General features: G+C 43.0%; 1 protein-coding gene across 1 annotated transcript; it reads right to left on the bottom strand.

Moving 5' to 3' along the window:
- Positions 1–7,215: 7,215 nt before the first annotated feature.
- LOC136505986 (uncharacterized) lies at positions 7,216–7,767 on the bottom strand. Its single transcript, XM_066501111.1, has one exon. It carries the CDS (start codon positions 7,765–7,767, stop codon positions 7,216–7,218), a length of 552 nt encoding a protein of 183 aa, XP_066357208.1.
- Between the last annotated feature and the right edge of the window lie 8,855 nt (positions 7,768–16,622).

Below are 16,622 nucleotides of genomic sequence, written 5' to 3'. Positions count from 1 at the left end.
AACAAAGTAGATGAGAGAAGATATGAGAGTTGGTAAAATAGGCAGCAGCTGTTTACCAAACACAGAGGATAGGAAAGGTGGCCAAGAAAAGCATATGAAGCCATAGAAGCATTTGCTCAGTGAGTAGAATAGATAGAAGAGTAGAAGCTCACAGTAAGAGAGAAGTGCACAACAGCAGCCAGCAGGAGCCATAGAAGAGAGAAGAGAGTAGATAGTAGAAATTCAGTTAAGACTAGTATCTAATATCCAGTGATAGAGCAACAGATAGAGTAGTAGTAGCAGATTTCAGTTAGAATTCAGTTTGAAGTAGTAGTAGAAATCGAAAACTCAATTAGAATTCAGTTAGAATTCTTTGACATCATAGATTAGAACACTAAATCAAGTGTAAGCTAAGAAAATAGTAGTAGTATGAAAAGGAAACTGACAGTAACTTCACAAAAGCATATCTAGAGTTCTATTCCTCCAACAAACATGATCCTTAACATTCTAGAAAGATTATTAAGTTATCTAAAACTTCCTTATTATCATCTCAAGAGGATACAATAGATAACAAGACCAAACATCATGTACCAGCAAATCTGTTCAGACTTGGACAGATCTTGACATTAACTTTAAACACTCGTATCTAGAGTTCTAGACCATGAAAAGGTGTGTTCTTTAATAATTTAAAAAGCTTAAGAAAAGCACTACAACTCTTTTATTTTCATCAAGAGGTGATTCATAGGTTATCTGCTAAACTGAAAGTGAACTGGAACTGAGCATTTGGACAATAGCAATTCAGTCAAAATAAATCATAGCCGGAGTTGTAGACCATGGTAAATTATGTACTTAACCATTTTGGAAAGCTTAGGAAAAGCACTAGAACTATATAGTGTGCAACAAGAGCTAGTTTTGATGTTAACATGGTAGAAATACAAAAAAATGCAGAACTATATAGCACACGGTGAAAACCTAACAGTGACATAAAAAAATCATATCTCCCAAAAATGGACAGCTCTATATGTATCTGGGACCAGAACAACTAGGATTAATGAGCTAATGAGCTGTTGCAAATGGCAGGAAACGAGTACAAGCACTTAAGACGGAGAAAAGCAGCAAGACATGCTAACTTAACAAAAAAATTGACTGATAACTCAACCTTTCAAATGCTACTAACTTATAACAACAATAAGAACCATTGCTCAAGTAGGATAGCTAGGTGTGGAAGGATATCAAGAAACACAAGTTTGGAACCATTGCTCAAGTAGGACAGCTAAAATAAATCAAATGCAGTTCTTAATAAACAAGTTTGTTCTTTATCTTCATCCATGTGCCACATCTTCTACAAATGGGAAATAATACTATTAAGAATGTATAGAAACATCATTGCAAAGTGCCTTAGGTCTCAATTAATAACCCAAGTTCTCATCAAAGCTACTAATCAGTCCACAGATACCAACAGGAAATAGTGCTAATTAGACAGGGAGGATGCACTGAGGGGGTGTACTGATTATTAGCTAGCAAAAATTGCAGACAACAATCGTAAGTAAGGTACGGCTGCCGCACCTAAGGGTGCTCCTCCTGCGCCTAAAAATCTAACATCATTGACCTAAGACACTTTGCTCAGTGTGAATCAAAATGGGCATGAACATCATGTATAGTTCCCATTACTCTAGGCACTTTGCTCAGCGTGTAAAAATCGAAATAGCCATCATCATGTCTAAGATAAGCATTAACAGCTTCTACAATTGGAAGCCTGTTTCAATTTTGAGCAGCAAGTAGCAAGCAGAGCAGAGCAGTGGTGGATCCAAATTGGGGCATCCAATTGTACAAGCATGCCCAGTTGTACAAGCAAACCAATTTGCAGTATTGCATATATGTCGACAATGCACATATAACTGAGCACTGGTGGATCGGAGTGCTGGAGCAGTGAGCAGCATTCAACGAGCAGAGCAGTGGTGGATCCAAACCTGTCGTTTGTAGGGGGAGCTATGGAGGAGCACAGACGCCGGTGGAGGAGCGCCGACGCCGGTGGAGGACCGCGGATGCCGGGCAGCACTGGCAGCTTGCCCGCCCGCCAATGGAGGTGCGCGCACGCCAAACCCTAACGTGGACGGTGAAGAGCTCGGGGGAGGGAGCGAGGACGCCAGGGGGAGGAGCACGGACGGCGAAGAGCTCAGGCACCGAGGCGCTCGCCTAGGGAGGGAGCATCGGGGGCGGATCGAGATGGGGCAGCGGTAGCATGTCGGTTGGCCGGGGAAGGGAGCGAGGACGGCAGGGGAGGAGCGCGTGGACGGCGGAGAGCTCAGGCACCGGGGCGCTCGTAGGGTGAGGGAGCACCGCGGTCGCTCGCCGGGGGAGAGAGCACCGGGGGCAGATCGAGATGGGGCGGCGACGCGTGTCGGCCAGCCGGGGCTCTAACCCTAGCCGCTGTGGCAGCTCGGGGATGTCGCACTGTGGCCCAGGGGTGCAGAGAGGGGTCGCTGGCGTTGGGAGAGGTCCGGGAGGGTGCAGCGGTGGTGCGGCGAACGGGGCAAAAATCTGGCAGCCTGACGGCGCTTGAAACGAAGAACACCCAAGCTTAGCCAAATTTTGGCTTCGCGGCGCGCCTCACATATATACCCGGGATGATTCGTAGGGGTGGCTAGTGAGTGAGCCGGCCCTACAAATGTATTAGTAGAGGCGGCTCCTGATTCAGCCGCCCCTAAAAATGTTTTTCAATTTTTTTATTTATTCTGCAATTATTCATATATCTATATCTACATTATTATTGTATATATAAAAATATATCTATATCTGCATTATTTTGATATAGAAAATATATTATTCTATATTTTCCATAACAAAAACAATATTTTAAAAATTGAAACTTTTAAATTCAAAACAACTAAAAAAATTTTAGGACACCAAATGACCTCAAATGAAAATTTGGTAAACATCAAAGTTGTAGAAGTCATGAAGATCTACAACTTTTATTTTGGTCATCTTGTCATTTGACTAAATTTGAACAGTTCAAATTTTGAATTTTGAAAAATAACAAGTTCAAACCTAATTTTGAAACCCCAAATGATTTCAGCTTAAAAAGTAATGAATACCAAAGTTGTTCAACTCACTAATATCTACAACTTTCATTTTAGTCATTATGTCATTTGACTAAATTTGAACAGTTGAAATTTTGAAATTTGAAAAATGACAAGTTCAAACCAAATTTTGAAACACCAAATGATTTCAGCTTAAAAATGATGAATATCAAAGTTGTATGACTCATCAATACCTACAACTTTTATTTTGGTCATTTTTTCATTTGACAAATTGTTAGCAAACACTGTTCACAAAACTTACATATGTCTCATATAGTTTATAAAACCATATTAGAGATGTGTAACATTTATGAACAATGTTATTATCACTTTATCGATGAAGAAATAACCAATATAAAAGTTGTAGATCTTGATGAGTTATACAACTTTGGTATTCATCCATTTTTCAGCTGAAATCATTTGGGGTTTTAAATTCTTGTTTGAAGTTGCCTTTTTTTAAATTCAAAATTTGAATTGCTCAAACTTTTTCATATGTAAATATTGATAAAACCAATACAATAACTTGATAGAGCATGATTTTAGAAATGTTTAGGAAAAAATCATCACATTTGGAGTTAGTACGAGGGAGGAAAACTAGTTACAAAATTTACCCGATTAAAAAGAGAAATCACACTGTTCATGATAATCATAACTGTGATTTTTTTCTCCCTCGTACTAACTCCAAATATGATGATTTTTTCCTAAAAATTTCTTAAATCATGCTCCAGCATTTAAGTTTGGTTAAACTTGGATGTGACAAAGTTTGAACAATTCAAATTTTAAAAAAATTACAACTTCAAACCAGAATTTGAACCCTAAAATTATTTCAAATGAAAAAGTAATGAATACCAAAGTTGTAGAAGTCATGAAGATCTACAACTTTTATTTTGGTCATCTTATCATTTGACAAATTTTGAATAGTTCAAATTTTGAATTTTGAAAAATGATAAGTTCAAACCAAATTTTGAAACCCCAAATAATTTTAGCTTAAAAAGTGATGAATACCAAAGTTGTTCAACTCATGAATATCTACAACTTTTATTTTGGTCATCTTGTCATTTGACTAAATTTGAACAGTTTTACACACATAAAATGTAGTCTCACACACATACATAAATGTACTTTTACACACATGCATAAATGTAGTCTCACACACGTACATAAATGTAGTCTCACACACATACATAAATGTAGTCTTACAAACACACACACTTACACAAATTAGCTAGCTGTAACAACTATTCCCTTGACACCTTTTCGTTCCCATGGCAATATGCCTTTGGGCAGGTTCTTTTCCACAGTCTCGATCTTCTTACAAAAGTCTGTGAATAGCGGCATCTCATCGTAGTTATTGTAAGCTTCAATATCGTCCACGCCAACAACTCCAATAATGTGCTGTTTCTCGGAGACAACACGTGCTTTGTCTTCTTCTTCAGGGGGAGGTTACTCTGTGGGTCGGGCATATAGAAAACTTGTGCGACACGTGAAGCGAGCACCCAAGGGTCATCTAGGTAGCCTACATTCTGGAGGTCCAGGACTCTTAATCCGATCTCATTGAATTGATGTTGCTTGATCCAGCGACATCGAAATAGGACCACATTTATATCCCTTCCGTAGTCAAGTTCCCATATATCTTCAATTATGCCAAAGAATAGGATCTTTCGCCCCACTCCGTTGAGAGCCTCTATTCGAACACCGCTGTTTTGGTTCACACATTTACTATCCTTTGTGTGGGTATAGTATGTGTACCCATTGATGTCATAAGCATTCCAAGATGTCACTTGTCTCGATAGCCCCTCCACCAACCTACTGATGGTAATAGAATCTTTGGTTTCTCCAGGCGGTATGTTCTAATCCTTCAACCATGAAGTTAGGCGTTGCTTGTGCTATTTTATGACCCAATCATCTGAATGACCATTTCTCTCCGCCATAATGATAGCCATGTGTTCTTCAATGTACGGTTGCATTAGTGTTGTGCTCTACAAGACACTATAATGCGCCCGACTCACCTCTATGTAATCATGGTCGATGAACACTTTTCTACCATTTGTGCCCTTCCAGCCAGCCTCCCCTTGTGACGAGAATCGGGATTACCAATCCCTCTTTGTACTTTTAGGTACTCTTGATAGCACTCAACGACTTCTTCACTACTATAACCCTCTATCATAGAGCCCTCTGGGAATGCTTAATTATGCACGTATCGGCTTAGAACCGACATGAACTACTCGTAGGACCACATTTCATGCAAGTAGCAAGGGCCCAACGCCTGGATCTGTTGAACCATGCGAATCATGAGGTGTACCAATATATCAAAAAAAGCGGGAGGTAAACACATCTCCAGTTGGTTCTGAGTCTCCACCACGAAATCATGTAGGTTACTCAGCTCTTCCCTGCGAATTGTCTTCTGTGATATCTTCAAAAAGAAGTAGCACATACGGGTGATGGCCATCTTCAAGAACTCTGGCTTCATAGCCCTGATTGCAATTGGTAGGAACACTATCTACATCACATGACAATCGTGAGCCTTGCAGTGTGTAAATGACAGGTCCTTCATCGACACTAGCTTCTTTGGGTTCACCGTAAACCCAGTCAGGACTTTGACCCCCCTCATGAAAGTGCATATAGCTCTCCTCTCTTCTAGGGTTAGGTTGAAGCTAGCCACGAGCAGAGTGTATTTTCCATTATCCTGAAGTACCGGGTGAAGCTCTGGCATCACTTGTAGCTGCACCATGTCTTTTCGTGATTTCAGACCATCCTTTGACTTGCCTGTGTCTATCAAGGTAGCCATGAGACTCTCAAAGACATTCTTCTGCACGTGCATCACATCAATGGTATGGGGGACCTCCAAGTCTGGCCAATAAGGCAAATACTGAAAGAAGATCAATTGTTTCTTAAATGGTACGCCTTTGATAGGAGGTGTGCTTCTATCTCTGTTTCTTCCATCCGGATTCTTCTTTCCGTAGACGACACGTATGGTTTTCAACATTCTGTACACATGTTCTCCATTATGATGTCTCTCTGGAGGGGGTTCATTCTTCGGGGTGTTGCCATAGTATCTTAAGTACAATTTGCTGTGGTACTTGTGACCTATCTTTAAGAAGCGTCGGTTCCTCATGTAAACTACCTTCTTGAATCCATCTAGGAAAACCCATTTAGTACCATCCAAATAGACTAAGCATCCTGTCTTACCTTTGATCTGTCTAGATAAGGCAAACAATATGGGGTAATCATTGGTAGTAACAAATATTATTGCTCTACATATGAAGTCCTCCTGTCGGAACGCATCGTACATTGGCTCTCCATACCTCCATAGCCTCTCCATTTCTTCCATTAGAGGCTCCAGGAACACATCTATATCAATGCCTGGTTGTTTGGGGCTAGAAATAAGAATAGTGAGGAGAAGGTACTTTCTCTTCTGACACAAATACGTTGGGATATTGTATATGGTCAAGATCACTAGCCATGTGCTATGGTCTCTCATCCTCTCATTGAAGGGATTCATTCCATCGGTGCTCAAGCCAAACCATACATTCCTTGGGTCCTCACTGAATTTTTTGTACTTCTCATCGAACGCTTACCACTGACTACAATCGGTCGGGTGTGCAATTTTATCATCATCCACCTTGCGCTCATCATGCCACCATGTCATGAGTGCGGTTTCCTTTGGGTTTAGGAACATACGCCTCAAGCGGTGGATCACTGGCAGGTACCACATTACCAAGGCAGGAATTCTTCTCTGCTTTGCATCGGTGCCTAATGGAGTGTCCTCTGGGGCTGAGATTCTTGCACCGTCTTTTTCGTACCCTTCTTATTCCTCTTGTTCCCCGTGGATGCTTCGTCCCCACTGAAAAGGTCATTGTTTTTGTACCGGCTGGCCCCACACTAGGGACATTTATCCAGTTCCCCAAACGTTGCACCATGAAAAATGATACAATGGTTGGGGCATGCATGGATTTTTTTAACTCCCATTGCCAATGGACTTATAACCTTCTTGGTGTGGTATGTGTTGGTGGGAACTAAGTCCGGCTGTGGCAACAACCATGACAGGAGACACAATAGATCATCGAAACTACAGTCCGACCAGCCGTACTTAGCCTTCAGGATGAGTAGCTCAAGGACAAAGCGTAGCAGTGTCCAGTGTGTCGGACATCCCTTTTCAATACCATACACAGTCTCCTTCGATGCTTTTCACCCTATCTAGATTTTCTAGACCTTTCTTGCTCTTGAGTAATATTTCTGGTCCAATGGCCCAAAGCATTTCCTCTAAATTGTCACCGTCATCTTTATCCCCCACACGTGCTTCACCATCATTGTCGGCACCACCAGCATCATCACCACCTTGTTCATTGCCGAATGGATGATCCATTTGTTCAGCAAGCTCGTTTGAATATTGGGATAGGAATTCTAGGGTTTCGTCGTCGTCTTCTTGATCATCGTCGTTGTCATCAACAACCATTCTTTCACCATGATGAATCCACACTGTGTAGTCCGAAACAAATCCTCGCATAATCAGATGTTCTTTGATGGTAGTCACATCTGGAAATGCCATAAGGTTCTTGCAATCTTTGTAGGGACAAATAATTGTGTCCTTATTCTCTGTCAACGTCGCTGCATGCTTCTCTACGGCTTGAATAAATTTGTCCACCTCTTCACGAAAACCTGCCTTGGACCTTAACGAACCATACATCCAAGAGTTCCTGTACTCCATCTTTTAAAAATAAAACAACCAAAGAAAATACATTAAAGGAATCAAATTAATAATTAATTAGTTGAGGACAATTAATTAATTACCTATTAATGCATAAATATTTTAAAATATATTAATTGGTGAAAATAAAAAATTTCAAAGACAACAATTAGCATCAATTAATATTGTACCCACTACCTTTCATGCCAACTCCATTCCAATTTCATGAAACATAAATTACAAAATCAAAAATAAAAAAAAACAAACCCTAGATCTAGAACTAGATCTACATGTACATGAAAGCAGGGTGAAATCTTCAATAAATCAAGCAAGATCGACTATTAAAGGGTGTAGCCTCATTTCTCTAACTAATTTACACTAATAGCTTGAAAACTAGGATCTAATTTGCTTCGTAAAAAGCTCAAGCACCATGGAAGAGAGAGAAAAATAAAACTCTAATTACTCACTAACCTACCATTAAAATTTCAAATAAAGGGTTGTAATAGTATTTTCTTACCTTCTACAACCTCTCCACCAAAGTATTTGAGATCAAAATCTCCCCCATTAGTAGAGCAATTTTTAGGAGGAGCCCAAGGCCTCCCAACCTTTTTTCTCAGGTAGAAGAGTATGTTCCGAGGTGAAGGAAGGTGCCTGTTGTGGTAAATTCGGGCGGCATTTGTAGGGGCGGCTGGTGATTCAGCCGCCCCTACAAATAGGAAGAGCAAGGGTGGGTGGTCATAGCCGCTCCTACGAATCGAACAGTAGGGGCGGCTGGTGAGTGAGCCGCTCCTACAAATCAGCCTATTTGTAGGGGCAGCTCCCTACAGTGACATTGGGGCCCTACTGAGCCCGAGGACGCTACTGTAGGGACGCCTCCAACCCCAGCCGCCCCTAAAAAAAACTTGCTCGTTCGTACAAATCTTTTTTCACGTAGTGATTGCCGATCAAGCTCATAGGAGCAATTTCGAACAAACTTAGCACCCATCCCCATCCATCTATTCCTCGCGTATGCACCTCGCTTACACTCTCCTCTATACGCTATACTCATCCATATTGGTCCAGGTATGTGACATTGACATGGCGCCTCTCTACAGCCACCATTGCTGCCCGGAGAGCAAGCTTAGTGAGCCTAGCACCCTGGCCTCTCCGCCACCGATCCATGCCTCAGCTATGCCACCTCTCCTCTTCGTCCGCCGCCACGTCGGTAGCCTCCGCGCCTCCGGCGGCAAGATGCTGGCGCACGTTGTTGGGGCGACCTCCTCGGACGCCGATGAAGGCGTTCGTGGTCCAGGGCTCCTACGGCCACCAAGCCTGCGCCGTGCGTGACTCGCGCGACGACATCGTGGCCGAGGTGCAGCGCAAGGAGGCGGTCGGCGACGACATGTTCAGGCTGGTGATTCATCCCCGCCTCGGCGCGCCGCTGGTCATGGGACGGCAGCGGACCATTGGGATCGAGTGGGGTCGGCGGCGTGAGACATGCCCGATACTTGCCGTATTTTTTCTCAGACCGAAGGAGGCAACAATTTTTTCCAACGGTTTTGGGCCAAACTGGATGTAAATTTAGTGGGCTCACAGGTCATCCAAACTGTGAATTGCATCTTGGATCGGAAAAAATTTGGGACCTGTAATTTACAATGGTATGGGACAAATACCAGGCTTCCAAACATTGCCTAAATTTGTCTCATAAATCTAGTTTCACAGTAGCACAATTGCAAAAATGGAAACTTTGGCTCAACATCTTTGTGATGTAATTATACATGAAACCGTTCTATGAAACAACTGCGATCCTTGAGAAAAATAAAAATGGAAACCTGAAAACTAGCCCAAACTTCACTAGACCACGAAAGATTTTTACAAACAATTTTTACAAACGGTCAAACTCGACTTTTAGAGGCGGTTTTCGAAACCACTGCCATGCCATCTATTATAAATATGAGGTATTTTCTGGTGACAGTTCTAGAAACACCTCTCACAATGGATTTTCAGGGGAAGTTTTACTTAGTCAATTGCCCAAAATCATTTGCACTAGCCAACCACCCACAAAATTGGTTTTCAAATAGGGCCAGGCTAGCGACCGGACGTCCGGACGGACGTGCGCGTCTGGATGCCTGCGCATGGTGCTGTGCCTGCCCACGTGGTGTCGCCGCTGCGGCCGCGCCTGCTGCTGTGCCTACATGTGGGGACCGCGTGCGCTAGCTTTCTGCGCCTGCTTATGGAACACTTGCAACATGAAGCAATTGCTGCAACATAAGTTTGAAAACAGGTGAAACATTTGGAACATTCGCTTGCAACATATGCAACAATAAGATAAAACATTTGTAACATACGTTTGAAAACAGCTGAAACATTTAGAACATACACTTGCAACATGCGTTTATAGCCATTGCAACATATGCAACACTAGATCAATTTTTGTAACATCCAGATGAAACACCTGCAACATCTACATGAAACATATGAAACATACATGTGAAACGCTATGAAACATATGGAGTGGACGCCGACGTGGAGCTCATGCGCCCGGCGCGCGTGCGAAGACCCAACACGTTTGTAACAGGTTCAGAAGGGCGCAACTAGGAGAGTACTTAAAGATACGAGAGAGTGAACATTGGGATGATGAAAATTGTATGTAAACCAGAAATTCTAAACTGCCCTTGCTAACACGTAGCCGATGTTTCATTTCAATGAGATGACGAGTTGACGACCACACCCTTTCTCTTTATAGAGACCTCTAAGTCGAGTGCACAAAACTGCAGCCACACTGTGAGTGGTGACCCCATCGGCAGGGGTGGTTACTCTTGGAACGGCGTTTGCTCCACGGACGGCTTCTTGTTTCCTCCCACCGCAGCAACAGGGGTGAATGCGGTCATCACATCCACCACATTGGCATCACGAAGCTCTCGATTGCCCGGTGCCACTATGGCAACAAACGAGCATCGTGCCGTGCGGCATAGGGTCGCCGGCATAGGGACCGCCTTTGACTGCAATAATATGCAAACGACTTGATCCTATATAAACGGCACCAACAACACACTCTCAAAATCACCCAACGACAACAAGCTAGTCAGAAAACTACTGAAGCTGTGATCCAGTAAGAAGTATGGCGAGCTCACCAACGCCGGCGGGGATCCTGACGACAGTGCTGGCCCTTGGGCTAGCGCTCCTGCTCTTCGCCGCCACCAACTGCGGCGCCGCAGACGTGGGTAGCCTCGTCACCGACGCCTTCTTCGACGGCATCAAGTCCCAGGACCAGAACGGCAACTGCGAGGGCCGGGACTTCTACACGCGAAGCGCGTTCCTTGAACGCCGCCAACCAGTACTCGGACTTCGCGAGTGGCGGCTCGGAGGACGATGGCAGGCGCGAGATCGCTGCCTTCTTCGCGCACGTCGCGCACGAGACCGGAAGTGAGTCTATCAGCCACCGGCTATAAAAACGATTTGCAGCACGTCTCTTTTTTTTTAACGGCATATTGAGCCACCCCTACGAATGGTGGTCAAATGAGTCGCTCCTATAAATATATTTGTAGGGGCGGCTGGTGTTATCAGCCGCCCCTACAAATGGCCGGATTTATAAGAGCGGCTCAATATCCAGCCGCTCCTACAAATTGATTTGTAGGAGCGGCTCAATATTGAGCCGTCCCTGTAAATGGATGCCGAATATTTAAAATTAAGCACTAAAATTTGAATTTTTTCAAACGATCTTGGATGGAGAAATGATCAAAATAAAAGTTGTAGATCTCAAAAAGTTATAAAACTTTGCTGTTTACAACTTTTTCATTTGAAAGTATTTACTGCATCAAAATGCTATTTGAAATTAAATTTTAAAATTGTCGAAGAACTCTCATTTTTTTTTAATTTCTGGCTAAAACTCGTAACTAGTTTTTCTCCCTCATACTAACTTTAAATTTGATGATTTTTTCCTAAAAATTTCTAAAATCATGCTCTATCAATTTATTATGTTATTACAACTATTGTTGTGTCCATCTTTTCATGTGACCGTGTTTTATCTATTTGAATTTTGAATTTCAAAAAATGACAACTTCAATCGTGATTTTGAAACATTAAATGGCTTCAGCTGAAAAGTCACGAACATAAAAGTTGTATAACTCATCAAGATCTACAACTTTTATTTTGATCATTTGTTCATTCGAGATTGTGGTTGTAACATTGTTCATAAAATTTACATATCTCTCTTGTAGTTTCATAAACTATAAGAGAGATATATAAGATTTGTGAACAATGTTACTATCATAATCTCGGATGAATAAATGATCAAAATAAAAGTTATAGATCTCAATAAGTTAAAGAACTTTGTAGTTAACAACTTTTTCATTCGAAATCATCTTGTCAACGTTAACTACATTTGAATTTCTCAAATTTGAAATTTAAATTTTATAAACGACTTCGGATGGAGAAACTATCGAAATAAAAGTTGTAGATCTCAAAAAGTTATGAAACTTTGTAGTTCACAACTTTTTGATTTGAAATCATTTTGTCAAGGAAAAGTACCTTTAAATTTTCAAAATTTTAAAATTTAAAATTTTTAAACGACCTCGGATGGACAAACAGCAAAAACGAAAGTTGTAGATCTCAAAAAAGCTATGAAACTTTATAGTTGACAACTTTTTCATTTGAAATCATCTTATCATGGAAAACTACATTTGAATTTCTTAAATTTGAAATTCAAATTTTGTAAACGACCTCAGATGGAGAAACTATCAACATGAAAGTTGTAGATCTTAAAAAGTTATAAAACTTTGTAGTTAACAACCTTTTCATTTAAAATCGTTTAAGGCCTCAAACAATCAATTTATGCTCGGTTTAGGATAATATGTGGGGAACAAAAATGAATTATAGACACAAATGACTGTGAGATGTAGTGGTAAAGGAGGGTATGCGCGAGTGAGAGGTCGCCGGTTCGAATCCCGGCACATGCAATGTGTGCAAAAATCGTGAAAAAATGCTGCAATTACAAGGTGGGTGTGTGGCTGACCGGTGGGGGCCTCCTCAGAAAAAAAAATTCTATTTTTTCGCCTCTTTTTTCATGATTTCTGAAAATTGATTTGTAGGAACGGTGATTTGTAGCCACAGTTTGGTAGGGTGGTTGCAAAAACCGTTGCTACAAATCAACTGGAGCCGCCCCTACAAATGCAATCTGACGTAGTGAGCTCTGCATATCGTGCCTATAGTCGATTAGGGCAGCGTTATCCTAAACGCGAAACGTAGTTTCGTCATCATTCAGGCTAATAAACAGGCAAAATAACTGTTCAAACAACATAAACAGAAACAACATAACAACGTACTGCCATATAGCGTTTAAATGATGTGTAAACGGGCTTGAAAGGATCAAGATGCCCAAGAGAGGGGTGAATTGGGCTAATTATAAATTTACTTTCAATAATTAAATCCTATTGATGGCCAAATTAACCCCTTGTGCCTAGAAAGTGTTTCTAATGTTCTATCACATAAATAGACTTGCAACATAAGTTCCAATCCTACTCTAGCATGGCAATTCTAGGAATGTAAATGACAAGAATTGAATTGCTCAAAGTAATGCTCAAAGTAAATGCTCAAAGTAAAGAGAGGAGAGAAAACACGGCGATGTTTTGCTGAGGTATCGGAGAGTCGCCACTCCCCACTAGTCCTCGTTGGAGCACCCGCGCAAGGGTGTAGCTCCCCCTTGATCCGCGCAAGGATCAAGTGCTCTCTACGGGTTGATTCTTCGACACTCCGTCGCTGGTGAATCACCCACAACCGCTCACTAACTTGAGTTGGGTCACCCACAAGCTCCGCCGGGTGATCACCAAGCTCCCAATCACCACCAAGCCAGTCTAGGTGATGGCGATCACCAAGAGTAACAAGCACTGAACTCTCACTTGACCACGCGAAGCCTAATGAGAACGGTGGATGCACACTTTGCTACTCTTGATTCACTAATGAGGCTACTCTCTTGGATTCTCAAATCTCAATCACCTCACTAGGATCTTGCTCTCCTTTGCACTCACAAACGTGTTTCTCAGCTGTTGGAATGAGCAAAAGTGACTCCACATACGAGTGGAGCTTCTATTTATAACAAGGGCTGAAAAATGAACCGTTTTGTGCCTCTACGGCTCCGGTCAGTTCAACCCGCACACCAGTGTTTAAGTGTTGACCGGACACTGGTAGGGTCTGGTCACCACTGACCGGACGCGTCCGGTCCCATTTTTCCCTTACTGGATGCTTACTGTACTCGACCGAACGCTGGATCCTCAGGGTCCGGTCAGAATTGACCGGATGCGTCCGGTCGCAGATTCACTCTTTTGGAACCTTACTAGAGTCGACCAGACACTGGACCTCAGCGTCTGGTCACTCGACCACTCAGTGTCTGGTCGCGCCAGACGCAATTTCCTTGGTCAAATGAACTGACCGGACCCTACGGCTAGCGTCCGGTCGCACCGGAGCCAGCGTCCGGTCAGTATTTGACCCTCCATTCACTTCCAACTCTCAATCATATGTGAATGAAGTTTGCTCCATAGGATCTAAGGGCTTTGTTGGAGCTACCTAGTGCTAGACTTAGCAAGTGTGCACCACACCTAACTCACTAGACTCACCTAGGTCAAGCTACCCGTCCATAACCCCCTTAATAGTACGGCCAAAGGAAAAAACAAAGTCCTAAACTAATCTAAGTGTCTCTTCAACTCCAATTGACACTTAGAACTAGTCATCCTTAACTTTGTCATCCATCCTTTGAAAACCGAAATGATTTCCATCGTAGGGGCATGACATCCATGATTGCCCAATCGATCTCCATTACCATGACCTAACTTAATTGCCTCTACAAAACACACATTAGTCATAGTAATCTTGTATTGCCATTAATCACTGAAACCTAACTAGGGGCCTAGATGCTTTCAATCTCCCCATTTTTGGTGATTAATGACAATACCACCTCGAGTATGAAAAAGGGTTGAGGTTTTTATCATGCTTGGATCATATAAGCTTTTGTCAATAAGAACAAAAGAGTTAGGCAAGCTTATATGACCCAAGCTAACACAATGTACTCAAAAGATATGAATTAAGCATGAGTATAAGTCACAAAGCTCATTTGCATCGTAGTATCAACGCGGAAGCAAAGCAAATGAGCATGACACAAGTGATATAACATATAAATAATGCAAAATAGAGAGCACACATGTCATATATCACAATCACGTGGATATCACTATCACATAGACATAGTTTAATGCATAGAGGTAAACACACAAATGCAAAATAGTAATAGTGTGTCACACAAATAAAACTCCAAATGTATATAATAAGCTAATAATAGATAACTAGCTCCCCCTGAGCCTACATACTCGAACCCTCTCCCCCTTTGGCGTCAAACACCAAAACCTAAGGACCGGTCGGTAGGGCTGCAGCGGACGAGTCGAGCACTGAAGTACGAGGGGCAAGCTGGAACTGGGCGACATCATCATCTGACCCTGAGCTCTGTGCTGACTAACCCTCTGTGGCTGGGAGTATCGCTGAAGCGGTCTGGGTCTGAGCTGGGGCAGGTGCTACCTGTGATGCTGCTAGTATGTCCGTCGTAGGATCTGAAGATGCAACAGAAGAAGGGAGCCTCTGAGTAGTCATGGCGATGGGAGCTGCTGTAGAAGGACCTAGGGCATGCATATGTGGCGGTGTAGGCATCCCTATCAACTCGCTAAAAGATGCTCCAAGACTCCTAGAGACTGACATGTTAGGCACAAATAGCGAGGATGACTGATCCGGTGTGAAGCCCGTCTGAAATGGTGTGAACTGCGGGGCTACCACTGGCGAGGATAACCACTGGGACACCTATACTGTGGGAGAAGCAAACTGAGCTGGAGGCTGTCCCTGACTCTAAAGCCCACTGGGCTATACTGCTGGAGTCATCATAGTGGTAGCAGGCTGACTAATCTAGGACAAAGGCTGTGGCTATGGGGCCCCAATGGCTGTCACTACATGCTGCATGAATCCCAAAAGCTGCTGCTGCATGAGTAACTACTGCTGATGCATCTGCTGCTACTGTTGCTGGAGGACCTGCTGTTGTCGCTGGAACTTGTCCTAATGAGCCTGAAACTGTGCAAAGTTGACAGCGGTCTCCTAAGCCTGTCTAGCCTGATCCTGCTGCATCTGCTCAAGGACAGCAATCAAAGCGGGGTCCATCTACAGTGCTGGTGGAGTGGAGCTGGAACTGTCGGCCTCTGCATCATGTCTATGTGGAGGCATCCGAGGAATAGGCTAGTAGTCATCATCTGAGCTGTCACTAGGCTCGCTCACCTCCTGCTATGCCTCAAGCTGCTCCTCCTCAGTGGTGGCTATGCCTCTGATAATCTCGTCCTACTGAGCTACGGACTCTGGTACATCTGGATGATAGCGAGGCTGAGTGGGTTCCTGTGGTGTGCTATGCCTGATCCTCTGTGCCATGCTATAAGCTAGAAACTCTGTGGTGGCACCTATATACTCTACAACCATCTCTGGTGTCCTAACTTGCATAGCCTTGAGAATGAGGAATGTGATCCAATGTGCATATGGAAGCTGCCTGCGACCCTTGAAGCCCTCAGCTATAGTATCCTCCATCTCTGATAGAAGGAGGTCCCAAATATTAAACACTGTCTACTACATCAGGGCGTTGAGGAGCCAAAGCTGGAGGTGAGTCAAACCCTCTCTGTATCCCATCCTAGGAAGTAGTGTCCTCCTTATGATAGCCTCTAGCACTCTAGCTATAGGAGTGAGGTCACTGGGGTTCCTCCTCAACCCCTCACCAAAGGGCTCCTTGAAGCAATGGCGCACAAGATCTGTAGGGGGCACCAAACCACCATGAGGACACCTAGGAGGCTCTTGTTGTCCATAACATACCTCATGTAACTTGA

The sequence above is a fragment of the Miscanthus floridulus genome, chromosome 14 (assembly GCF_019320115.1).
Source record: "Miscanthus floridulus cultivar M001 chromosome 14, ASM1932011v1, whole genome shotgun sequence".
NCBI classification, from domain to species: domain Eukaryota; kingdom Viridiplantae; phylum Streptophyta; class Magnoliopsida; order Poales; family Poaceae; genus Miscanthus; species Miscanthus floridulus.
The sequence above is the reverse complement of the archived record's forward strand: the minus strand, read 5'-3'. Positions and strand labels throughout refer to the sequence as shown.